Genomic DNA, 26,377 nt, shown 5'->3' with positions numbered 1-26,377 from the left:
CACATTGGGTTGCACATAAATAATCCAGTTGCTTCCACCCTGTTCCCAGGGCTACTCTCCAAAACGAGGTAGGATATCAGAAGCTAGAGTGGCAAAGCTTGCTAGCTTTCATGGGGGAAGAAGCATCTACCCAAAGATGCTCGACACTTATAGGGTTGTCCAGTTAACAACCACCTATGAGAGACGGACTCTGGAAGAGTCTGATTGGTACCTGTGGAAGGTGGGGAAAGATCTTCAGAGAAAATAACAAATGGATGCTGTGACACTGACCAGTATTTCTAAACATAAAATTAAAACAGAGGGTCCCACACAGTGTCAGCAGCCACGCGGCTTTCCTCCTGCGCATACTCTGATGATTCCAGTGCCCGTGTCCTAAGTGAGTGAGTCCTTCCCCGGGGATGGCTTTGTTCATATTTTATTTAGTGCACTTAAAGTGACATTTTCTACAGCTGTCAGGGGTGTGGTGGCATTTTCTGCATGGATGTTGGCCCATGCAGGGAACGTCCCCAGCTGGAAGATGCTCTTGGCCCATGTGTTCATAGCCAAGCTAAGAAGCAGAACTCCCATAACATTCATGAGCAACCCAGTCCTTGCCTACAAAAGAAATACAAAGAGAACTGTTGAGTTTAGACTGCAAGGTCCTTTCCCCAGCTATTCTATGGTTCTGTGTAAGTTATGTAAGTTCCAACCCCAACTATTCTATGACTCCACGATATCTACAGTGTGTGAAGCATGAAGCTATTTGAACATAAACATTATAAAAATGGAAGGTTTAATTGCTGTTAATATTAGCTACATCTTAAGGGGGCTTTCTTAAGCCACAAAGGCCATTCTGCAGATGCTCAACAAGCTTTGATCCATCAAAAACATGAACATCTGTTTAAGCCTCAGGAATGTGAGCAGGGATTGGGACTGAACCTAATTTTACTCCCAAGCTTTATTTCACTGAGCTGGAGAACTTTTCCTGTGTCCAGAAACCTATGAAAGTTGGGCTGTGTACACTAACAGGCATGGGAGCATGGTCTGTAAGATGATGAGAACATTCAAGATTATCTTTGCCAACATTTGGAGCCACAGTGGCTCCAAATTTTACAGAGCCAAACTTCATAAGGCTCCTTCCAAATCTCTGTGCCTTCAAACACTGCTGAGAACACTTCACTATATATTGAACTAGTAACAATCTGGAAAACCCCTTTTTTAAAGACTCCCCTCAGGCTGTTTTCAGCACTTGCTGTATCTAAAAGAACTTACCATATCCTTGACCATCAAGTGTCCAGAAGAAAATGCAATTGAGTTAGGAGGTGTTGAGACTGGCAGCATGAACGCGTAGGAGCATCCTATAGTCCCTGGTATCATTAAATAAAGGGGATTTACTTTCAGACGAATGGCCTTGAAAAAGAGAAAGGAACAGAAATTGCACCTTGGGGATTCAGTCTCACCAGCATATATATTAAAGAACGCAATCAGCTAGTGCACTGTGCAGAGCCCTATCCCATACTGTGATAAATAACCATATACCTTGCCAATGTCTGAAGGATTATTATCACTCAGTGCCCACATTACGCTACAGGCACTTGCTGCTCCCAAGGACATCCAAGTGCCTGAAGCCCAGAAGCAGGAGAACCACACAGTGCCTGTCCCAGCACAGACACAACACAAACCTGCCCTTCCATGGGGCAGGGCAAGGAGGAGAGCAGAGGAAAAGCTGGTCTTGCCATGGGACTACCTTACCAGCTCTGCCAAGACAGGTAGAAAGATGATAATAGTGGCTGTGTTGCTGGCAAACTCAGTGAATAAGGCAATGACAATCGTGATGAGGATGACAGCCACGGGCGGTGGTACACCCTCCAAAGGATGCAGACGGCCTCCTATCCAGACAGACAAACCAGACTCCTGCAGAAGGAGAGAGCAAACAAGCTGGAGAGCAGTGCTCCTGTGTCCCTGCAGGTGAATTGATCCTATCCTAGAACTATAAATTACATACAACCTTCACCTATGTGCAATGTCCTCAGGGCATTTACCAGCAAGCAGTTTGAAAGGAGCTGCAAGACCTCTTAACTTCCTTAATGATCTGTTGCACACTGTTGTCACTTGAAGTTGAGAAACGTGTCCTTCAAGTGTTGTGACTCCACAGAGACAAAATTCCCAGAGCCAGATGAGAATCCCAAGTGACACCCTGCTAAAATACAGGATGGCATCTGCAGCTGGCCTCACCTCACAGCCCTTTGCCATGGCAAAGCCTCCTCCAAGCAGCAAGATGATGTTCCAGGGCACCGTCTCTTGGGCCTTCCTCCAAGTCAGCAAGGGCTGCATCTCTGTGTTTGGTGCTAGATAGAGAGAAAACCCCCATGTCAAACATCAGCCCAAAGGGGAGCACGTCAGTCATCATCTGACAGAATGATATCTCGAGCCTGACATCAGTGCTGAAGCTCACTAACCATGAGTTGCTGACAAAATATCCACATGGAGTCTCTTAAGCTACACAATAAAAAGATCATTTAACTTAATATCAGATCTTAAAAAGAAAAAATGAAAGAAAATAAATTCTAGCACTTAAGAATTTTCTTTGAGGCTTTCTTGAGGGAACATTTAATATCAGGTTAAATTGCTCTCTGTGTCAAACCTAAACACTGTCATCAACAGATCGGAGTCCATGGAAGGAGGAAATTTTCTACCATTTGAATGAAGAGGATGTTATTAATTTTCCACTTGCTTTTCAACAGCAAGTGAGTTCCACAGCAAAAAGCTCATCTCCCCTAAAAGCCTCATCTCTTAATACACGATGGAGTGAGCTCTGCCATATGGAAGGATGCACTAATGGGACTGTAATTTTCTGTTGGACAAAGGCACACAATTTATCCAGAGGAGGCCTGATTAAACATCTTCCTGCATATGGACAGCACAATAAACGTGCACAACTCTGAGCAGACATTTCCCATAGAACCCAGGCTACACTGCACCATCCACAAAGGACCTTCATCAACTGCATCTCAAAATTAAGACCATCTCTTATTCCAAGTCGCTTTTGAATTAAAGTTTGAATCTCAAGAGGAAAAACCCAAGACCTCAAAGGACTCCTGGGACCAAAACCTGCTGGAGTGGTCGGGCTTGAGGAGTTTCAATTCTAAATCATCTAGGAAATAAGGAAGGGCCCCCAGGTGTGGACAACTTGCCCAGCTCTGCCCTCTCAAAGGTTCATGCCCTGCATTGAGGGACAGGAGCTGTTTGGGTGTCAGCAACCAAACCTGTTTCACAATCAGGTCTGCTATGGTAAATCAACACCGATTTCAGTTCACTTCAACCCACCACAGCATCATCTCTGACAGCTACACGAGCAACTGAGTCACTGCTGCAACCAGCAGCAGAGCAGCAACTGCCAAACCTCTTCTGGCACTTCAGATGAAAAGCTTCTGTAGGATCACATTGCTCCTTCAAGCCAGTGCAGCTGCTGTGGGCTGGTGCAGGTCCAAGGGGGAATAGTCTTAGCTCTTGCTCCATGCCTGCCCTGCCAGAGCCCAGAGAGGTCTCATTCCTACTCACCTTTCAAGTCAAACCACCACCTGAAGGAAGGTTTTTCCGAAGGGAAGAAGAACAGTATAATCACAATGGTGATTCCTGTAACTGCATCCGAGATAAACCTGTCCAAAAGCAGCAGAAACACTTGTAAGAAACCCTGTAGAATTACAAAGTTTATGAGAACAGGGATTTGCCAAAGAAGATTACAAGTTTCCATCAGGTTTGAACAACACTTGTTGTTCACAGTTCTTTTCTTTTTAATTCCCTGTCGAGCTACATTTCTACAACGGGCTGTGAACCCTCTAGAAAAACTGCCCTACAAGTGGACAAACCTAGATCTAAGCCCCACCATGCTGCTGCTCTGGCTCTTCTGATTGCAGAATCGTGGTCAGTCCATGAGGGGTTGTGAGGACAATTTTCCACAGCTCACTGCAGACAGGAAGAGGCAGAGCTCGGACTATCCTACTTACATGAGCTCTTTGCAAAACGCTCAGACACTAAGGTGAAAGGCAGGGTCCATCCAGTAAAGAGCTTAAGCATGTGTTTGAATGTAAGGAGCTACTAACTGATGAGGGAAAAGTCCATAACTACTTTGTTGTATTAAGGAATCATTTATTAAGCTAGGGCTTTACTTAAAAAAAACACCAAACTATGGAGGTCTCTTCTGTTAAGAAATAACACCACCCTCTCTGAACTTCATCATTACCCAACTGCTTTATCCATTCATCTTCCCAAGGTGTGGATGTGACAGCAGAGACAAACTTGCCAGACAGACAGAATACTCAGGCTCAGCTCCTGCCATCTCTCTTCAGCCTCCACTGAAACCATTGGATTGTATAAAGAACTCAGTATTTCACTGTAAATGTACCTATAAACAGTGTTCCCAGCATTAAAACCCATGGGATGGCCTCAGATAGACACCAGCCAACTTCCCACCAGGCTTCATGTACCTTCTCCAGGAGACAGAAACAATAAAGCTGGTTCTGCTACTTGAAGCTCAGTTTAACTTATTTCAGGAAACCTGAGTAACAGTGTTAAGCAACACCATCAAAAACCCAGAAATCTCAGCAACTTGGAAATGCTACTGAAAAGTGGGACAGTGGAATGAATGAGAATAAAATCTTACCCTGGTGCAAATAAGCTTGCCCAACCTGGAATGAATTTGGGATCCCTGGAGAAAAGCATGATCGCAAACATGCAGAAGAGGAAGAAAATTGCCTGTTCTGCAAACCTAAAATGTAAAGGAATGCAGTTAGAACACTGATATGCTAAAGGGGTGGATCTAGGCTAGGACAAGTATCAAGCTCAGGCTGCAGCAGCTTGGGTGAGAAGTTAGGCTGGCTTTCTAGAAATAACTACAGTGAAACACTGGAATAGATGGTAAATCTATTTGCAAATATTGATAGTTGCCAGCAATTATCTCTTATTGGAAAACATTAAGGAGAGGCAAGATGGGCATCAGAATGCTCAGATGTCACAAGAAGCATACGTGAGGCTGAGCCTCTGGGTGAGGCAGAGAGGAAGGGCCAAGCAGCTTGTCACGGTCATTCCTCTTACCACTGTCCTCTGGGATGTCCCTAACGTACAGTCAGCTAGGGATGGTTTCATTCCAGTTCAAGCAATGTAAAAGGATGCCTGAGATTTAAATCATGTATGAGACAGCAGGAACAAACTTCTTCAAGGTCAAAATCTAAACAGTATTCCTTAGGCACACAACAAACAGCAGGGTAAATGGAATATTATTCACTAAGTATCTAGTGGAGTCAAGATTTAACCAAGACAGCTCCTCAAAACACTGTTTAAAATCTCTCCAAGCACAAGAAAGGGCATTTAAACATTGGGAAGAGGCCACTAGCACTGATTTTAAGTTATGGGGTTGCTAATCAAATTAGTAGAGCATGGCTTAATGGACTTCCTCACTCCTAGACCTCAAAGTGGGACTTTGATTCTTTTAGAGACATTTTGCAGGCTGCTCGATAATGCACTCAATGGAACAAATAAACCAATTTCTTTCATTTGCAGCACAGACAATTGCCTTTGAAGAACCACTCCATCTCCCACACAACAGCAATAATTACAATGTCAATAATGATGTTTGACGACACAAACATTACTGAATCTTCACAGCATTGCCGTGAGTATGAAGATATTATTTTACAGACGGAGAACCACAGATCAGTTAAGGATAAGACCTACAGTCCCAAAAACCTTCACTAGCCCTTCACAGCCCAGACTACTGGTGGCTGGTTGGACATAGCTAGGGTTTGATTCCTAGAGATACTCAACTTTTCCTGCTTTCCCCTTTTTTGGCACTTCTCCTAAGTCTAAAACTCAAGTTTCTTCCTGCTGGTTGCTTTCTCCAAAATGGGATCCCCATCATTGCAATTTGCACCAAGATTTTTCCAGAAGACCTTTGAGACAAAAATCTCTTGTTCTTTCTTCACCTAATGCAGTTGAAGGAGTTATTGAGAAAAAATAATACATTCTATGACATGGATCTGACCTCTTTCATGTGCTTTCTTTGAGCAGCTATTAAGATTTCTTAAGGTGTATCTACAATCCATATGATTCATATCTATCATATAATCCACCAGCCTTCTCAGCAAATGTTGCCAGCTTTGCAGAACAGGTATGCACAAGCCTTCAATATTCAGCCTGTGTTGGTTAGTACATAATGCACACAGGACTGGTTTTGTCCCTGGAACAGAAAAATTATAAGCAGTAATTAAACAGCCCAGCATGAATTCAGTCTATAATACGAACTTTGATCTTGAGAAGATTTGGGAACAAGCTGCTGTTTGTAATTATTCATGTTAGTGAAGGAGAAGAGGCTGGAGCATGCAAAAAGCAAACATCAGCAGGTTACGAACACCCTGAGTTGAAACGTGTATTTCATTTTCTTCTAAAACCCTCCATTTCCCCCAGTCCTCCACTCTTAGGATATTTCCAGACCCACTTGATAACTTCTTCATTTCAGTCCCAACTTTATGACTCACTTTGTTGGACCCAGTTTCTGATAGTCCTCCTTTATCACTTCTCTGGCTCGGGCTTCTGCATCCGCTCTTAGATTTGATTTTTTTGTTTTCCAGCCCCTGCCAAGAAACATGGTTACATTTTTACATGCTTCTTACAGAAAACACAGCATTTACTGTGTCAGTTGTGTTGCTATGTACTTCTCCAGTTTCAGAGCTGTACATCTCTGGCAGCACAGTTTACATTCTCTCAGATTATAAAGACTAATGATGAAGGTCTCTGACGCAGATAAAGGCAAGAAAGCCCTATGTTCTATACCCTTTCTCTATGCATTCACACAAAGGAGACCCTGCAAAAGTTAGGAATTTTCCTCTGATTTATATTCTGAACTATTTCCTCCAGCATGGGCTGTGATTGCCAAAAGAAAGTCCCAGCACTGCCGGATTTCCTCATCTCTAGCAGTTGCCTACTTGGGCAGAACAACTAGGAAGAGTGTGACATGGAAAATTAATCTGTCCCTTCATTTCTCCAGTCACTTACCATTTCCTGGGTGATCCCAGGATGCTGCTGAGGAGAAACAAAAATGTGAGGAATTTCTAACTGGCCAGGAATGTTAATGTGCTCCTGGCTAAGCCTCTTAGCCTGGCCGCACTGACTGCACACAGTTTGCTCCTTTGTAGGATGTGCATACAAATGGTATATTCATACCTCACACTGCATCTCCCACCACATCCCATGACGCTGAACCCAGTTTCTAACCCTGTCTGTGACCTTGATTAAACCTACAAACCCAACTTTCTGCATCAAGTGCACCCATCCGGCCCTGTGGTGCATGTGCTTCCTTAATTCATTCACTCTTTCAACAGGATATAGTAATTGGATCTTCTATACGAATTAATAGTATAGAATGAACAGTTGACCTCAAATAGCTATACCTGGCCCTTAAATTTCTTATTCTGGGGGGCAGTTAGTAACAGCAGCTTCAGCTTAGCTCAGCTCAGCCAGCCCACACCTAAACCTTTTAACGTGTTTTGGATGCAAGCAAAGACAACCTGCTATTATTGGAGCCACGTCTACCTGTCCGCATTGTGCTGCAGACACCAATGAATTGCCCACGTGGGAAGTCCAGCCGCTATCACTGCCTTGTTACAGTTGAAGCAGCCCAACAGACTCCTTTAGAAGCCCATCTGTACTTGTGCAGCTTTGCAATGTCTCTTCCAAGGCACCTTGCCACTAGGGAATACTGGTATCTCTGCTGGCCCGGCTATCCCAATAAAGCCAGGCTTTGTGCTGACAGAGGCAAGCCAAACAAAACATAAAGCATCACGTTCTCCTAGCACAAAAGCAATTCTGCATTTTGCCAGGGGCTTTGGCAGGCACAGATACCTTTTCCATCACCTGACCATCCAGATCTGTGCTGGCTGGTCACCACGGCTGTGCCCCAGCCCTCACCATAGGACATGGGAATTCAGGCTCTGCATTGCACAAGCCCTGGCCACGCAATGCAGAGCTTGCAAGCCAGCAGAGCATCCCAGAGCATCACAGAGAGAGCATCCCAGAGCAGCACGTAGAGAGCATCCCAGAGCAGCATGCAGACAGCATCCCACAGAGCATCCCATGAAGCCCCACAAGCAATTTAAGGACCGGTATTTGGCATTTTCTGGATTGAAACTTTCCCATTGATTTTTCCCTGTCTCTGAGACAATGTAAATATTTGGACACCTGCTCTCTCTTCCCCTTTCCCCCTCTATTTGCATTTTAAACTCAAAATAACAATTACTTTTCAAAATATTACAAATTCTGTATGGTCCCTGGAGGAAGCAAGACTGTGAGCTTGTTACTATCACGTATGAGAACACGTAGAGGGAAAAAGGGCTCCAAATAAACCAGCATGGTAATGCTGCAATTATTTTAAGTAGTGCACACTAGGGGTTGCATGTATCCAGCAAAGATTTGCCGGAAAAACATGTTATTATCGGTTACAGATTAACATGTTGTTGTAAAATTAAGCCCTGTTGTGAAGTAATCTGTTCCAAACTCAAGTTTCTGCCTCAGGAACAAATCCTGTCTCTTTTATGTGTGAGGAGATTTTTGCTACTAATTCCAGGGGAACCAAGATTTCAGGCTGGCCTTCAAAGTTTGATCCTGCTTTGCTTTCTGTCAATGAAAATCTGCCACAAGCCCAGGTCAGGCAGTAAAACAACCTTTAAAAACTGTTAAGTTTAACTGAATGAATGTATAATGCATGCTCTGTAGACATCACTTAAAGCGTATCTGAGATATTTTAAAACCTTCCTGTTGCACACCAGCTTCTTCAAAGTAGACCTGTTATTCCATGAGTATCCTCAAGTTAGTTATAAAACTAGGAGATGATCCTGGGTGATACCAGTAGATTTAGTACGAGAATCATAAAGAACACGTATTTCACAATGCCAGTGGAACCAGACTATGCGCATATATATATAGGGAATATAAACGTACCTCAGGTTAATTCCTCCATACAGGATGGAGATCCATAGCCATCCCATGAGAAGAAAAACCAGCATTAAAGGAAATGCAAACATAAACCAAGAACCAAAGTTCACCACATCACATTCTGGAAAATAACTAAGCAAACGGGAAAAATCAAGTTAATGCAAGATGGGAAAGCAACCCTTCAATTTACCGGTGAGCAAACATCTGAAATCAGCAGCAAAATATCCCACAGACTTGTCGGTGAGCATTTCAAAACTATTCCTCTGTGTGCATCAGCAGTGATCTGGGCTAACCTGGGCACTAGGAGATTTGGGGAGTGTTGTGGTGGAGCAACCCTCCCACCCAGCTCACCCAGCCCAGCCATGCAAGCCTGCAAGGGAAGGTCCGAAAACCTCTCTCCAGATGGCTGATGCTCTCATACAATAATACTCCTGGACACCCAGGGTTAAACCCTACTACAATAACTGCTGGAAAGTCGGAACATGAACGTTATAGGGATGCTGCACATGCCCAGGAGAGACAATGTACTACTTGTAGAGGCCAGCTAAGTTAAGAAATACCTGTGGGCACTTAGGTTGGCATAAATCTGTTTTTATGTTCATCAGGGGCATATTTTATGACTAAGAAAACAGGCCAGAAGCACTGGGCTCCTTATTTTCCTTACCACCATACAGCAGTAGATATAATTGCTCACAAAACAGTTACGAGATTAATTGCAAGCGTGGAGTTAAGTCCCATTAAATTCAATGGGGTTAAGAGCATCACTGAGGTGAGGCACATATGCACCGGTTTGGCTGACAGCTTGACTGAGTATGCTGGGAACCTGCTTATTACAGCTAAGGCTGATGCAACCACTCCCTGATCTTATCAGCTCACAAAGTTTCCCAAAATGTTCTGAAAGGGCATGAATTTTCCAAAACAGCTCTCAGTACAGAAGGGAATTTCCTACAGGGATGGAGAACATGTCCCTGTTTTCCAGGATTCACAAGGCTCTCCAGGACAGCCTCCCATACCTCTTCAGCTGCCCCAGAAGGATGAGGTTTGGTGCAGTTCCTGTCAGTGTTGCTGTACCTCCGATGCTGGCCGCGTAGGGGATTGAGATGAGGAAACCTTTCCATATATTTGCTTTGTATTCTTCCTCCTTCTTTAAGTCTGAGAGAGCATCACTGGTAATCTCCTTCTCCTCCGTCAGGTCTTTGCTTTAAAATAGTCCAAAAGAGAATCCGGTGAAAGCCCTGGTTTAAATACAGCGCAACCACTTCAGAGCCTTGACAGAAGAAAAATTCCCACTTTTTAACAATCCAAACTAACACTGTCCTCAAGGACACCTTAGCAACTCACTGCTGCAGAGGGGTCTACTTGATGAACTGCCACGTAGGACTGGCAGCCTTGCATAGGGCAGAACACCCTCAGCACCCATCCATAGGAGCTGAGGGTGCACATGCCTTGCCCAGCCCCTCTGCAACTTGTGACACTTAAGGTTAAGTCCACAGGTCTGCTAAAAGCTAAAAGGAATAAACTGATAGCACTGAGAGGAAGGAAACATCTGTTCCCGAAAAGATGCTTCCTTCCCATCGTTACCAAAGCAGGACCATCACCAGTGTGTAAATCCTGGTGGGTTTCACACCACACTTACGATGTTCCTGAGAAAAACAAGGCACAATTCCCCACCTCTGGCTACCATTTCGGAGTGGCTGGAAAATCTCTGCAATGATTTGAACATGCAGAGGTATGCTGGACACAGAGAGGAGGGTTTCTATCATCAGGCCGCTAGTGATTGGGACATTTGGAAAAATCAAAACATTTCAATGATTGAATTTCAAATTCCTAAAAGGTGGTCTAACTCAGGGGATAATTGTCTCTCTCAACTCTCTAATACAAACTTTATAGTTAACTTACTCCTCAGTACTTGCCAGAAACTGCATCTCAGTTGGCACAGTGTAAAGTTTATTCTGCTGTAAAGATGCTGAAAAAGAAAGATGAGGACTTTAAAACAGTTCAAAGCATCTAGAAAATTCTCCTTGAACCAAACAGAGGAATGGAGGAAACAACTGCTATTTACAGAGGAGGGGCTGTGCAAACCAAGGGCGGGCTCATGCCACAGGGACGGGGTCAGGAGCTCCTGGTGGGGATGAACGAGCCCATCTCCTCCTGCTATGACTCTGGTCCCACCACAGCCCCCAAGCTTCTCCTCCAACAACCAGAAGCACTTGGTCCTTTTACTACTCTCTGCCAAGGGTTGGGCTCTGGGATCTTCTAACACAAGCAGGAGTTCTGGGGTGTCCCTTGTTGAGTCATGGGGTTGGGCTGGGGTTTGCTGGGGGGAGTTAACAATAGCACATTTTTAGCACAAAACAACTACTGGGCTCAATGTATCTGTGAGGTGCACTCCCCAAGGCACAGCAAGAGCACTCCCTGCCACAGAGCAACAGCCCCAATGGATGAGAATTTTACCCCCTGCAGACATCTAGTACAAAGTCACTACAAAGCTGTAATTCCCTTAATACAGGCAAGAGTGAGACACACTAAGGATTAGGCTTCATACCAGGTCCTCTGAAAGCCACCCCAACAGCAAGGACCATTCCCAAGCCCATCATCCCCTCTATAAATGACAGACCCTGCAGGCTGAGCAACCAGTCCTCAACACAAGTTTAGGGCCACCCCAGGAGGAACCTGTTGCATACCCATTTCCCAGGGACCCTCCCACCTATTTCACACAGGCTCTGCCTCACCATCTTCCGTATCACCAACCACAGGGAACACAAGCAGGATGCAGGAGCACTTGAGGAAAGGATGTATTTTGACCAGAAAGACCAATGTTGTCTTTGGCAGTAAACTGGGAAGTGCACACCACTCTACCACACACACACATGAACATGACAGTTCAGAAATCAAGACAGAAATGCAACACAATTGCTCTGTGTTACCAGATCTCATACTAAGGCTTGTGGCATTTGTATTCCTGGCTCATGGCTCAACCTCCTTAGGTTGGGAGTAGAAGGGTGCTATTAAACCCCGTTTTTCCATATTCCTCCTCAGGAATGGAGCCCTTTGTGAGTTTTATCCACCTTCAGCCCTACTGCCTTTCCTTAGGGTCTTTGGTTTGGGTCCAGAGGCTTGTGTCCCTGCATCACTCCCGGCTCTACAGACCACTGTGTGCAGAGCCCAGTTCCTAGTATTGCCACCCCAGCAGTCCCCAGGTTTCCTTGCACCCCTCTGCAGGCCAGTATATACACTAGAGACCAAAAGCAGTGCACGAAGAGCAGCCAGTGGTCAAAGTCTCCGGACTGGCTTATGTGTGCACCAAAGACACAGAGCTCGTTCCAGCTCAGTGAACCAAGGGTTTCTGCAAAGTCATGTTTTACACATCGCTAATTTACTGAATTGCAGTTAATTGGCTTGGATGCCCACGCTGAGCTTTCATCCCAACGATGCCACATGGAGGGATGTAATTAGGATGAACATTAACCCATGGTTGATTGTTGATCCTCCAACGCATCTTGCTGAAGACCTCTTACCACTGCTATCACATTCAAGCCTAGTGCTGGGTCTGCAAAGACACATATTGCATTCTACCGCTCCATATTATTACATTTTTTTTCCCTGCTAAGCCCAGATTTCCACCCCATCTGGCCAGGACCATCTATGAGTTACCTCTCCAGGAAGGTTTGCAAAAGGAAAGCCGGAGTTACTGCAAGCTTCCCCTATGAAACTTGTAAAAAGGAGTTGAAAATTGTTACAGGTCCATAAATCAGAAGAGGACAAAGATCACTGAGGTCCGACCTGGCTGTAGACCTCTCACAGAGCAGTATGTAAAAGAAGTAATTGGCCAATTCAACCAATACCTTGTATACCTTAGAGGCAGAAAGGCTTGTCTTAGGTAAGTTTGGCTTTAATGACATTTTTATTGTTTCTAAAAAGTTGAAAAGGCTGAGAATGAACATTTCCACCCACTGACAGGTGCAGGCAGCAGCACTGGGGCCGTAACTTGCCAGCTCAGGCTTGGGTTACACAGCCAAACCACACAGTGGTGTCCAAAAACACATATTTCCCACCTGCCCCTCTAGAGACAACGTTTCCAGGTCTACAACCAAACAAAATACCTCACCACCAACTGCAGTTTATCTTGAATTTGCAAAAGATATGCTCTATGCAGGGAAAAAAGGATGGAAACATTTTCTTGTAATTTTTACCTGGAGATATTCAAGCTTCTCAGAGAAATGAAATATTGCCCATGATGGGGTCAGCAAGCAAAGAGCAGGAGGGACGGACAGGCTCACGAGAACTGCAGCTTCCAGACTGACTCACCCCTATTGCTGGAGATGTCAGACAGAATGGGACAGACTTTATAACCCACCTCCAAAAGGAAAATTCTAGAAGCCAAAGAAAGCCTGCAGGTGTTCAGTTTATAACCCTGCTTCGATCAACCAGAACCAGCCAAGACTTCAGCCTCCAAAGCTCATCTAACTGCATTCTTGCATTGGTAGCCAACGGCGTCAAAATGAACAAAACACTACACCAAGTTTTAGCTATCAGCAACACAAGAATTCAAATATTCACTGATCTACAACATGCTGTCCACATGGTTGAGCATGGACCTAAGTGATTGCAGCCTTGAGGTTCTCTCATCAGCAAGAAAGCGTGTGCAACTGATCAGAGACATCACTTTAATTCTGGCACTGCGTAAGCAAAGCCCTTCACAAAAGTGGTTCCATATACTTGAGATTTCTTCAGAAAATCTAATTCTTTTCCATGCTACATATTCTTTAATATATAATTTTTTTTAGCCACCCATCCTGGACACTCCTACAGTGTTACTAAGGCATATCCAAGCAGTTTGGCAAAATGACCTGACCATATGCCATTGTAAAAGTTTGCTTCCACATACAGTCCCCTTAACAAATCTGCTTGCCTTTTTCAGAAGGCACATTACAATTTAGTTAGATTATAAAACACTCTGAAAGGAGTATACGTTTTTCTCAAATGCACATTCCTTACATTTAGTCAGGTTTCCTCACGTCTGTTGAAAAAAACAACTATAACAGTCCCATTGGAGATCTGCAACCAGCCCTTACTGCAGAGGACACCCAACCAAGAGGATCCCCCCTGCAGAAAGCTCACCTTCATGTCTCCGCTCCTAAGTGTAACGTCAAATTCGTTGCTTTTGACTGACTCGTGTTTAGGGCTTCCTTCAAGGAACTCAGCTTTTCTCATCCATTCAGGAAAGAATGAGTTTACCTTGGGACACTAAAGTTCAAACGAAAAGTCTACAAGAAAACCTACATTCCTGCATTTTGATGTCGTACATTCTATAAATGACTCCTCCTTCACTTGTGTTTATTACTTTTATAAGTCTCTACCTAAAAGAAAAATACATCTCACACCATGACATGATATTTGCAAAAGCATCGCTTTATTCATTCTTTTACTTGCATGCCTCTCCCCTTGCCTTTTCTGGCTTCTCTCACCACTCTGGCATTGTGAGCCAAGGACTTTAATTTTGTGCTTGCCAATGTCTGGGACAATGGGGGTCTTGATTTTGTGTCTTCGCAAACTCTAACATATTTACAGTCACAACCACACAGTCAAATCATTTCAGAGGAGGGGGTCAAGAAGGTCAGAAGCAGACTGACAAAGCACAATGCTGCTACAGAAGAAAAAATTATAGCAAAAAGACCAGTGGAGTTGATTTTAATAAATGTGAATGGCCAAAAATTCATAAAGCAAATGTGATAAAGCAACCTGGAGTGAAAATATCTCATGATTGCTGGACATTAATGATGAATGATTAATTATATCTTTATTAGAGTATGCACATGTTTGAGTCTTCTTCTGGGGACTCATTTTTCTGCCTTAGGACTCAGTGGGAACCAAAAAGCCATTGCTTTTAAATCACAGCAGGAGTTCATTACTAATTAGAGCAAGAAAGAGAAGCCATGACTACTGTTGCAACTATCAGCAATAGCTGCAAAGAGGACTTCATTTCTGTTTTGCTGTTTCTCACCACTGCCTGACAGAAGCCCAAACTCCTGGTAAATAACTTGTGAAAAGAGGGTTAGAGGAAGACCTTATCTGACTGCATACCCCTGCCCCAGCCTGTCCACAACCTGCTGAGACCACCACCAAGCAGTAACATCAAGCTGGGAAATCACAAAGCACTTTAGAAATGGGTATTTAACTTGCCAGCCTTCCCTTCTGTCCTCCTCTAGCTCAGGCTCCAGTTTCATGGGGGAACAAACAAGAAAATGGGAGGAGAACCCACCTATCCACAAGCACACGGCAGCCATGGAGGGGCTGTTGTCTTCACCCATGCTCTGCTTTCACTGCCTGGTCAGTCCCTTGCCTGTCCCTGCAGCCACACCATTAGACAGCACTCACCTCCCCAGGTGTTACTATCTACAGCCCTCCCTAGCTCTGACTATCCCATCACCACCCTGCCCACAAAGCTGAACTTCAACTTGTGCCAACAGCAGGTTTATGGCTTTTCCAGACAGCTCATAAGCACTGCCTCCTGCATGACATGAGGAAGGGCAGAATAAAATACCCTTTTGTGCCAATACTATTCCACCATGGTAATACAGCGTGTATCAAAATGGGATCAGCACTGAGATGAAGCTGTAGCTACGAAACCTGGTACTTGTGCCAGTGGAGTCAATAAAATGGGGCAGACAGCAGCAGGGCAGAACTCAGCTGGCTTATGCTACTGCCCTGTCTCAATTACCTTGGTTTTCTTCATTTTCCCTGTTCATATCCTTAGATGTGTTTTTCTCCCCAAAGAGGCTTTTTAAAATTGCATTTGCAATTGGAAGCATCATAGCAGTGGAGGCAGTATTACTTAACCACATGGACAGGAAAGACGTTGTCAACATCATCCCTAAAATTAGTCTGGAAGAGAGAAAAAAGGAAAAGCTGAATTTCTTCAGTTTGGTGAGTTCTCTGATACATTATAGCTACAGGACAAAAAGCTCCTGTAGAGGGAAAACTAACAACAAAAAGGACTTCTGTGACTATCCTGTAACTGGATGGAGCACATATAGGAGGCTGAATCAATTGATCCTCTTTGTGCTCCGCTGGCCTCTGAGCAAAGGCAAACAGTGAATAAACTCAGTAAGCTGGAGAAAAGGTGGTGTGGACAATCTCCTGATATGGGAGACATCCACATGGGAGCCCACCAGGGCAGAGCCTCGTGTAGCTCGTGTTCCCCATGGAGAACCCCCTGCTCCCATAGTCACCTGGCTGGCTGGACTCCCACCAACATAAGGACCCGGAGCGCGATCCTGCGGTGTAAATTCCACTCCTCAATGGCCGAGGCCATGATTAAACCACTGAGGAAGAGGAAATTGGTGTCTAAAAAATACTGTGGGCAAACTTTGCTAGAGGGGAGGATCCCCAGGAAGGGAAAGAGGACGATGGGCAGCAGAGCCGTCACAGCCAAGGGCAGCGCCTCCGTGCACCAATACAGGGCCATCAGCAGGATCACATAGAGACATCTTCCTTCCTGCAAAAGGAGGAGACAGAAACAGGAAGACATGTGGCATTAGAGACATCTTTTCACTTGGAGACACTGAGACAAGCCAAATGCACCAATTACTCCTTCAAGGATACAGCATTTTTCCCAGATAACTTCCATTAAGTGCAACACCTTCTCCCTACATTGCACAGAGGTTCAGGACTTATCCTGATCCTCCAAGACCACAGCAAATCCCAAATCCTCCTAGATTGCCTGAGCTTCCTATGTGCTGCAGGGTGGCGGTGCACTGCGGTACCAACCAAGGAAGCTCTGGAGAGCAGAAATTGTCCCAGCATGTTGAAGTAGGGTGCTAATCCCCAGCAGACACTGCAGCTACCATTCCAATATCTGGCCCTGCTACACTCAACATTTGTGCTTCCTCTCTGAATTCCACAGATCATGCTTTGCATGACTATGGAAAAACAGATTTCAGAGATGGATGTGTCAAGTCCCCACATTTCAAGCAGGAAGCACACAAAGATTTTGCCTTTTCTTGTATTAGAGTCTAAGAGATTTGTGAGAAACCTTTCCATGGCAACCCATCCCAGTCCCCACAGAAAACAGTAAATCAGGTGCCCCGGTGTCACACCGCTTCCTGAGGGCAGGGAACTCACCCATGCCCAGCATCGCTCCAGCCTCAGCCAAGGCTGGCAGAAACCCAGTGCCCCCACACCACAGCGTGAACTCATTCATCCATCCAGGAGGCACAAACTAGACCAGAGCCATTTGTCATGATGGCTGTGGCCAAAATAGTGAGTGATGGAAAGACATCAGGAGAACAGCTCCAGTCCCAGGAGAGGAAGAGCCGGGGAGGAGGGGGACAAGGAGAGCCCAGTGTGGAGCTGGGCTTGGTCACGGCAGGGCTGAACAAGGATATTGTCAGCAACTGTGGGGCAGAGCGCCCACAGCACTATAAATAACACCCGAGAGTCATTTGGAAGCCACAGAGCTATTTATTTGACAACTCTTTTCCAGCTTGTTGAACAGGTTGAATTGGTACTCAAAGGCACCTCTGTCCCTCCGCTTGGAGCTTCCTTCCCTGCACCCGGGGCTGGGCTTGCTAGGGAGATGATGGCTCTGCTCCCTGCAGGGCTGGGAACAGTGTGGAGTTTGGGGACAATGTGGTCTGAGCTGCACTGTTTGAGCATGCAGGAAGGCATCAGAACAGGTACAGCAGAACCACAACTTGCCTGGGCATCTGCAAAGGACTCATTCCAGCCTTTAGCTGAATGTGGTTGTCCCCAAGCTCCTACAGCAGGCATCAGCCCAGTAACACATCCACAAACCGAGGATGAAGAAATAACCACAGTTACTGAGAAAGCTAAAGAGCAGAATCTACCCTGAACACCCAGAGGAGTGCATAAAGCAGGGTAAAGTGAAGCCAATTTATCATTCAATACACCTGAGGTGAGCGTTTGAAAAGTTTGAAATAGAATGACAAGATTCTGATTTGCTTTTAGCACTCAGACTTGGATTTCACAAGCAGCTCTGTTAATAAAGCTCCACTGAAGCTAAAGTGCTTCAGTGTGTGGCGAAGCAAATACCACAGAACTGGGAGTAATTTCCTTTGATTTCTTTAATACATCAATTTCAGCAGAGCCAACGCTTCATGTGAAGTTCCCAAGATCTGGACTTAAAGACCATTTTCAGTCCTAATTTAGATCCCAGAGAAATGACCTATGAGATAGTGTGAAGTAAAACCTTAATGTTCCCAGCTCGGCCCTGGCACCTGGCAGTTCCCATGAGCTCCCCATGGCTTTGCTTCCTCCAAAGCAGCAGGACCAGAGCAACAAACCTGGCAGTGCCAAAATATGCAAAAATAAAGAATCATGGTTCAAAACATTCGCACACTGGGTTAGCGATTTCATTCCCGTGGCAACTGACGGTTTCTCTTTACTCTGGTTCGTTTATACCAAAGAAATAGCTTTGCTCTCATGAAGCCCTTTTCCATGTGATTTCTAAATGCTTTATAAATCATTTTTGTTCCTCCCACTGGAAAAATATTCTTCAGTTTCCTGCAAAAAAAGTCAACTTCAAAATAAAGACATTGCCTCTTACAGGGGTAGAGCAACTGAAAACATTTAACAAAGCCTCGATAGAAAAACCTATCAGTGAAGGCTTTAATTGACTTGATGGACAATTTAGAAGACTAATTAGAAGTAAGGGATATTTCTTCTCTGGTGTATGGAAAATGTTCTGGAAAACACTGCAATGAAACACAGCATCAATCTAATAACCAATCTTTATCCAAGATCAAAAGCCAAGGGGTAAAATTAAAACAGGGCAGAAAGGAGTGTTTTCTATATGGATCTGACCACAAACCTATAAGGATCAACAGCAAACCACTTGGAAAAGAAAGCTGTAGCATTGCTTATCAATTTTTTTATACAGAGAGATGACAAATTGCACCTACATTAAACAAGTATTTAACTTAAGACAGGACCATCATTGAACAAAACCCAAATACAACCACTTCAGAATAACTTTGGTTTGGAGCAAGCACTCCCCTGAATAAAATGAACATTCAAGACATGAATAAAGTTGAAATAAACTCTATAAAATTGGAAGGTTTTTTGCTTCAAGGTAACTTGCAGATGTTAATTTGTTAATGTTCCCAAGCTTGGTCAGTATGCAAACAATAAATGCTAACTAATGTCACAATGGTCTTTTGGGGAGATGACCAGGGCTGCCCAGGGATGTTCTGGGCTGCATCTGCTGCTGTGTGCAGCACCATCAGCCCCACATGATCTTTGATCCCTCTGCTGTGTCACTGTCAGATTCCTACTTCTCTCACCTCCCTGCATCTTTCTTATTATTTTTTCAACATAAGTCTACCAAAGTCCGGGGGAAGATGGTAGCACATGCGGACTTTAAAGTGGGTCTTGTGATTGGGTTAATTTTATAACCATTTAATGATTTCCAGGGAAGTGCTCGGTGGTTCTGGGCTGCAGCAGCTCTCCTTTCTGTTGCTCAAGAGCCTTGAGAACAACCTCTGCCCCTCCAGATCCTGCCTTCTCTGCACTGAAAGCACGGGGAATTTCCACACTGGGGTCCTGCTGAGCTATGGCAGCGGAAGCCAAGCCACGAGGTAGTCTCCTACGGGCAGGAGAGCTGGAGGGAGCAGGAGGTCTCCTGGAAGGCCAGATGATGAGCCCCAGGGAAAGGAGGTGCTGGCAGGAAATATGGATCAGATAAGGAGATCTGGCTTACCCAGGCATAGCAAGAAGACATGGGCATGCACAAGACACCAGTCTGAAATGAGACATCAGGAGCTTCAGCTGGACCTTGTTCTCCACCAGCCCCAGGCAGCTCCAGGGCAACCCAGTGCTGCCTGCCTGGTACCCACAGCCTCCCCACCAGACAGACCCAGCACTGGAAGAAGCTCTACCTTGGCACTGACAAGCTTTGGGGTTTCTCCATCAGCCTTTGTATGTTACATGGCCACAGCCTCATCACCCCCAACAGCTCCTTCACCACCCTTCAGCACTACAACCAGGCAAATGAGCAGCAGAGAGGTGACAGGGCTCCTCCAGGACCTCAAGAACAATACCAAGAGATATTCTGGCTGAACCAGATCTTTCCAAGCCCTTTCATCCCACTACTATCATAGAGAAACATCCCATCTACAATACTCAGGACTACTCAGTACAAAAATGTGGCTTTCAGCATCTCACTCGCAAACTGTCCTCACATGGCAGCTGTGACTGCACTGCTGGCCACCTCACTCACACTGCTTGTTCTCCAATGGGATGCATACGTGAATCTGATGTCTACTAACCCAGCTCCTGCAAACATTATGTAACCTGGAGGTAAACCAAGCCCTGTTTACCAGCCTTCCTGCCAGCAGAGTTGTTTTGCTCCCGCTGGGTATTTGCGGAGTGGCTAGAAAGGGGCCAGTAACACAGGGGCACAAGCTGCAAGAGCTTCAGGGAAGGCACTTTGCTCTGGAGTTAGGCTAAAAACACAAAGCTTATCAAGCACTTTTATTACTTTTCAGTATTTGTTTAGTGTTTTTAATATTTCTGGAAGTATTTTGCAGTTGGCAGAAGAACAGAATCATCTTCTTTATTTTACAAACAGCACAGCTGGAGCTTAGAGCAATTTGATCAAGTTCACACAGGAAACTAACAACAAAAATGAAATGGGCATGTTACGTAAAACCTTCACTGGCTCAAAGGTGTGAGACTCACACCTTCTCTTGGAGGCAGCAATAGACCCGACACAGTCCATGAATGTTTGAAGACGAAGCTAAAACACCAGTGTGACGATTTAATACCCTGTGTGAGGTTAACAGAGCTCCCCTTTTGTATCTGCATTTAAGCATCAGGATTTGGTTTTGGTTTTAAGACAGATCCACCACATTTGATCAGAAAAAAAGGAAACATTTTCAGTGATGGTGAACCCACCACAAGCTTAGTAACCTGTTCCGACAATGAATTAACTTCACTGTTAAAATTACCTTGTGATAATCCAAATCTGCCACCTTCAACCCTCTAGATCCTCTTAGATGCTCCTCCTCTATGCCTTAGCCTGGGCTACCCTTAGCCAAACTCTGCTCAGGATGGATGTGCCTTCAAGGAGGCAATCAAGTTACTCCTTGGCTTTTTGTTCTTTGAAAGAATCAGGCTGAGCTCCTACAGCCTTTCACCACATGGTCTGTTTTCCAGTCCTTTACTTAGAATGAGACTTCTTAATTTGCCAAAGCCATTTCCGAGCTGTGGAAGCCAGACTGGAAAGATGTCCTGGTGAAAGCCACCGCCTCAGCAAATAGAAGCCTGGAAGTCCCTCACTGCTCTTGCTCAACTTGCACAACTCCATACACACAAATACCACATTAACCTTCTTGGCTGTGGCAGCCAGTCTGGTAGCTGTGTTCAGCTGATTACATGTTGCCATCTCAAGCCTTTTTTTTGGCATCTGCTTCTCAAGAGCGACTCCAGAGCAGTGTGACCTGTGGCAGCATTCCTGGTCACCTCCATCCACCCTGGGGCTTGTAGAAATGCACCTGGTTTATTGGTTCTCAAAACTCCTCAGGCAGCTCTTCAAAAATTACTGCATGGAAGTTGCCTAAACCTGCAGATTTCAAAGTAACCTGGGTTGGATGCAAATATTCCCGTTTGCCTTTACTTCCTACCACGATAAAAATGCTACGTTATGAGACATCTCATGGAATATGAACACTTCCCTGAGTACAGAATAAAAATGCTTCATCAAATATGGCTTTTTCTGCATTGTCCATCTGGCAACAGAATATCACGGGTCATATTCCCTCTGCCACACACTTGGGCTCATCAAGCTTGACACCCTGCCCAGGGATTTATTCCTCAATTCTTTCACATTTTGTTTCATGTTTTGTATGGTTCTTAGCTTCCAATTAACACTGGCTCTTGTTAACTTCCCTTTCTCATCAAGTATTGCTGCTTTCACATCCTCTCTGTGCCAACTTGCTCTTCACCAGCCTTCCCGTCTCTCTAAACTGAAGCTCACAGTGCACGTGGTAAGATGTGGTCACCCTACTTCAAGTTATCACCGCTCTTTCCTCATTGAAGCTCTTCCTCTTGTCTCTTAACTGACCATTGCTTCCATTCTGTGGAATTGGCCTTTCTAAACCACCAAGTGCATACACAGCAGAGATGGACTTTGTGCACGAAATGTATACTCGGGCTGCAGGCACACTTACTGCACCTGCCAGGCTGCTCTCCTCATTGCTACCTGTTTGCCTGTGCTCCGGCTGTGCCCTCCAGCCCAGGACACCATACCCCCAGCCCACCACCCCACTTGCATTACCCCCTTTCCTCACAATGCCTTCATTGGCTTTGCTTTCAAGCACAAGCAATGTAATTTCTCTTCTGGAAGTTCTTAAAGTCTCCTTGTTCTGACCAGAAGGCCTCATTACATCCAAGTTAATTTTAAATTGCTCTATGGCCACCGAGGAAGTCAAGTCTGTTTTCCGAAGGCATTGGGCCCTATTTGCCTGCCCAGAGCTCCTTTTAGCAGATTTGGCTGCCTCAGCTGTTACCAAGCCAAGAGGCTGTAGACATTGAGTTCATTAGAAGCTGTTGGAACAAGCTCTTTGCACAGCTCATTAAAAGTGCCCCCCATGCCCCTTCCAGCAGAGCAGTTCCTCCAGCCCCTCCTGCCCTGCCCCAGCTCTTTGCAATCATTCACAGCCCTCCAAGCACGGGGGGGTCACAGGCATTTCCACTCAAGGCACAAATATTCAGCCATTTCAGCAGCAACCAGCGTGGAAGATGACACACAGACCCCGGGCAGGGAACTTGCTCCTGGGAAGCAGCTCCACATGGAGCATTTCCTCCTGCTGGTTTATGCGACAGACGCGAGTCCCTGTTTCCAGCCACGGTTTGTGGAGCACACCCTGAGGTCCCAGAAAACCCATCCGCAAAGCAGGAATCTCATTTCTCTGTTCAAGAGAAAGGAGATTGCAGGCAAAACCACTTAGGGAAGCCTCCTTCTACACAACTGCAACCTACAAAGGTCATCAAATAAAACCAAGAGCTATCAATGGAATGTCAGCACCAGTGCCAGCCCTGATACAGCCCTCTGTGAAGGAACTCGTACAAAGAGCTGGAGAACAACCATGCAGCGTGACAGTGGACCGGAGCTTTAATAGTAGATTTGGATGCTGGAGTTCATAAGCAGTAAGCAAAGCCAGACTCGATGGGTGATTTTTCTCACAGGATTTTGTCCCCAGGGAGATGTCACCTATGTGCAGGTTTCACTGGAAAACCCATTGCACCCAGACAACAGGGAGTCACACAGAAGTACATGCTAATCCAAGAAGCCACATTCTATTTGCGGTTCCTTGTTACATGAAATTTAGGTCATGATCTCTTGGTCTCCATGTCCAAGTGAAACACTGCCCTTGAAGCTGAAGCTCAGGTGGCTTTTTTATGACTTCAGTCCCCCTAGAGATTAAAATTGATAAGTATCCCAGTGGGGAGAAGGTAAACATTAACATGAGGTGGGAACAGACTTCAGCATCCTCAGAACAGGAAAGTACTGCAGAGGCACCTGTAAGATACCTTCCCACAAGGGAAACCTCATCCTGAGACTAGCAAGGGCTGAGCATCACTGCTTCTCATCTGCTACCAGTTTCTGTAACACCCTTCAAGGCAGCACAAGAACCATTCCAGCAGGAGCATCAGGCTCTCCAGCCCATCCAACTCTCCCATGCTCCAGATATCCAAGTACTTAGGAACATCCAGGTTCCTAGCATCATTCCAGGAACACCCAGCTACTGCACACATCCAGGACCTCCTCCTGCCCCAGCCTGCTTTCCTGGGACAGCCTCCCAGTGACACCAGCAGCAGCCCAGTCTGTTGCATTTCTTCCGAGACTGAGCTTGCTGAACACCTGCAGCAGCTCTTGCGACCTGGCTGCCCAGGACAGCACGAGGCTGGACTCGAGTCCTGTGTTAGGATGAACCATCTGACCCAAGTGGTGCAGCTGAGGGCACACACTTTTCATTACACACCAGGATAACCCCCAAACTCTACCACCCCAGATCCCCACCTGCTGAGCCCTCACTTGTTCCTCCTCCTCGGTGTTTTTACACCACAGTTATAAACACGACTTGCTCCATTGCCCTCCTGCAGCCCCCTGGGGCTCAGGCTGCAGAGGGCAGTTCAAGCAGGCTCCAGACGTCAGAACTTAATCCCCTGCTGATGCAATAGCAAGCTTCCCTTCTTGCTGAAGAACTGAGAGAATTTCATGCTGAAACTGTAGATGAATCTCTGACCCCTGAACACCAACAGACACAGCTCAGCTACAGGACCACCCCTACGCCAAACTCAGGCGGAACTTGGTGGAGCTGTAGTTGAGCTTGTTTGAGACATTGCACTGTTTAATCAGCATCAGAGTTTTGACAGGGACCAGTGCAGGTGCCAGCCAGACTCATGCTACCAACTGTAACACATTGAGAGCCCATGGAAAATGAAGAGCAGATCGCTGAGCATCCAGCTCTGCCAGGGCCTCTCCACAGTGAATGCACAGCGTCGGGTCCACCCTGGGTTGTTTCTCACAACTGGCCACCACATGGGACAAGCACAACCCTGTAGTGAGTGCACAGGGCATCCCCTAACCACATCTCACCATTTTACAAGTGCCAAAGTCACACAAGGTACTATTAAATAGAATCAAAGGCACTTATACAGCCACTGTAAACGAACACATAATTACATATTTATGAATCCACAAAGGAATTGAGTATCTGTTGTGCAATGTGCTTTCTGCTCTGAGGCAGGTATGTACTATATTCCTAGTAAGAACTCACCCAGTAATGGAAAACAGAAAAAAGGGAGATTAAATCCAAGGAGTTTATGCTTTTAACAGATGGTGTCATTAAATAAAGCAATGCTCATTCTATATTTTTATTTGGAGATTTATTTTGCTACCTTGAACATAAGGGTTTCACCTGACAAGCACTACACAGGCAGAAGTAAATGCCACCTTTGTGTCCTTATGGCTTCTGGATCATTCTATAATCATGAAGTATTGATCAGCACTTGTTTTCTGGTGCAAACAAAGCTATTCTCAAATGGACCCGAGTCAGAACGCAAGAGTGAAATCCTGCCCATACTGAAGTCAATGGGACAATACTTCCCAGGGACTCCACCACCCTGTGGATTTCCACCCAAGGCCCAGAGAGGCTCCTGGTGCACAAGAGCTGTGTATACAGGATCCCTGTAAAAATCCTCCAGTCTCCAAGATTTTGCCATAGATTGCTTCACGTGCAGCCCAATGCACACCCCCCAATGCCCTAAACTTACCAGGAGGTCAGGTTTTCCAGATTTACAGCACAACACAAATGTCTTTCTCACAATGCCTCTGGATACAGCACCAAAAGTACCCGAGAATAGCCCACAACAGTGCAGGTGCCACTCATGGCTCCCCTGCATTTTCCAGCCCCACAGCATGAACCCCATTGCAGGCACACCTCCAGCTTTGCAGCATCCCTCTCTCCCCATCCACAGCAAAGGGGATGGGACAACAACATCAGGCAGCCTCAGGGCTCCATGTGTTCACCTCCCACCCCAGGCTCTACAAACACCTTAATGGGTGATGCTGGCCAAGGACCTGCTTTGCCTCTGTTTCCCCATCTCTCCTTTGAGCGCTAGCAATAAAAACTACAATAGGGAGCTAGGTACCAGCAAGAAGTACTGGTTAGTTCTACTTAGTTCAAGCTGATTCTGAACTGCAGGCTCCTTGCACCTCCCAATGTCTATATAAGCAACATAAACGCAGTTCACGCTACCCCTTCTTCCCCCTAATAAGTTAAAGTAACCCCAAGACACCCTTCCATTCACACTCTAAGGTGGCCACAGAAGGGTGAGGAGCTGCAGCAAACTGTGGGCTTTGGCAGTCCTCTGGTCTCTAGGGTGAAACCCTGGCAGGGTGACCCTCACCAGGACCAGATACTGCTGGGGCTGAGGCAAGCAGTGAACAGCAAAGCAGGACAGGACACCAACGCTATGGCTGTGGTCGATGTCCCCAGGGCTGTGTCCCACGGTTCACACCCCCACTCTATAACACTGATTTATAGCCTGGTCTATGCTCCAAGTCAGTGTCTCCAGTGCGTGCTCCTGGACCCCTGGTCGCAGCCTCCCTGGCCACTGCACCCCGGCCAGTGTCCCTTGCTCCGTGTGCCCCAACGGCTGTCCCCGGGCTGCAGCCCCGGTGCCCGCACTCCGCGGCCGGTGCTCTCCATCCACATCCACCCCTCCGTGCCCGGGTACCTTGGGGGGCAGGCTGAGCAGCACGGGCACCAGCGCCAGCGGCGCGCACAGCAGCACCAGGACCCGCCGGACGCTCCACGCCTTCTTCACCAGCGCACCCAGCGCCGCCATCCCGCGCCCTCCCCGCGCCCGCCGCCGCCGCCCGGCT

At 46.0% G+C, this 26,377-nt stretch overlaps 1 protein-coding gene across 1 annotated transcript; it reads right to left on the bottom strand.

Moving 5' to 3' along the window:
• Positions 1–399: 399 nt before the first annotated feature.
• On the bottom strand, positions 400–26,377 carry SLC13A3 (solute carrier family 13 member 3). The gene is made up of 13 exons (XM_057432112.1): positions 26,230–26,377; positions 16,197–16,462; positions 15,686–15,849; positions 10,864–10,930; positions 9,978–10,163; positions 8,971–9,096; positions 6,513–6,608; positions 4,643–4,747; positions 3,541–3,638; positions 2,215–2,327; positions 1,732–1,893; positions 1,252–1,389; positions 400–594 (listed from the first exon to the last, which is right to left on the bottom strand). Exons 1-13 carry the CDS (start codon positions 26,338–26,340, stop codon positions 409–411), a joined length of 1,818 nt encoding a protein of 605 aa, XP_057288095.1. The 5' UTR covers positions 26,341–26,377; the 3' UTR covers positions 400–408.

Source organism: Pezoporus wallicus, unplaced genomic scaffold (assembly GCF_028554395.1).
Source record: "Pezoporus wallicus isolate ANWC-B61680 ecotype Strahan unplaced genomic scaffold, APGP_CSIRO_Pwel_v1 contig_10810, whole genome shotgun sequence".
Taxonomy (NCBI): Eukaryota; Metazoa; Chordata; class Aves; order Psittaciformes; family Psittacidae; genus Pezoporus; species Pezoporus wallicus.
The sequence above is the reverse complement of the archived record's forward strand: the minus strand, read 5'-3'. Positions and strand labels throughout refer to the sequence as shown.

Coding starts and splice junctions, on each gene's coding strand:
- SLC13A3 (XM_057432112.1), bottom strand. CDS start 26,340: ATGGCGGCGCTGGGTGCGCTGGTGAAGAAGGCGTGGAGCGTCCGGCGG. Junction 4,748..6,512: donor CAGAAACTGGGTCCAACAAA/GTGAGTCATAAA, acceptor TTTACATTTTAG/GTTTGCAGAACAGGCAATTT. Junction 3,639..4,642: donor GCAAGCTTATTTGCACCAGG/GTAAGATTTTAT, acceptor GCTTTTGGACAG/GTTTATCTCGGATGCAGTTA.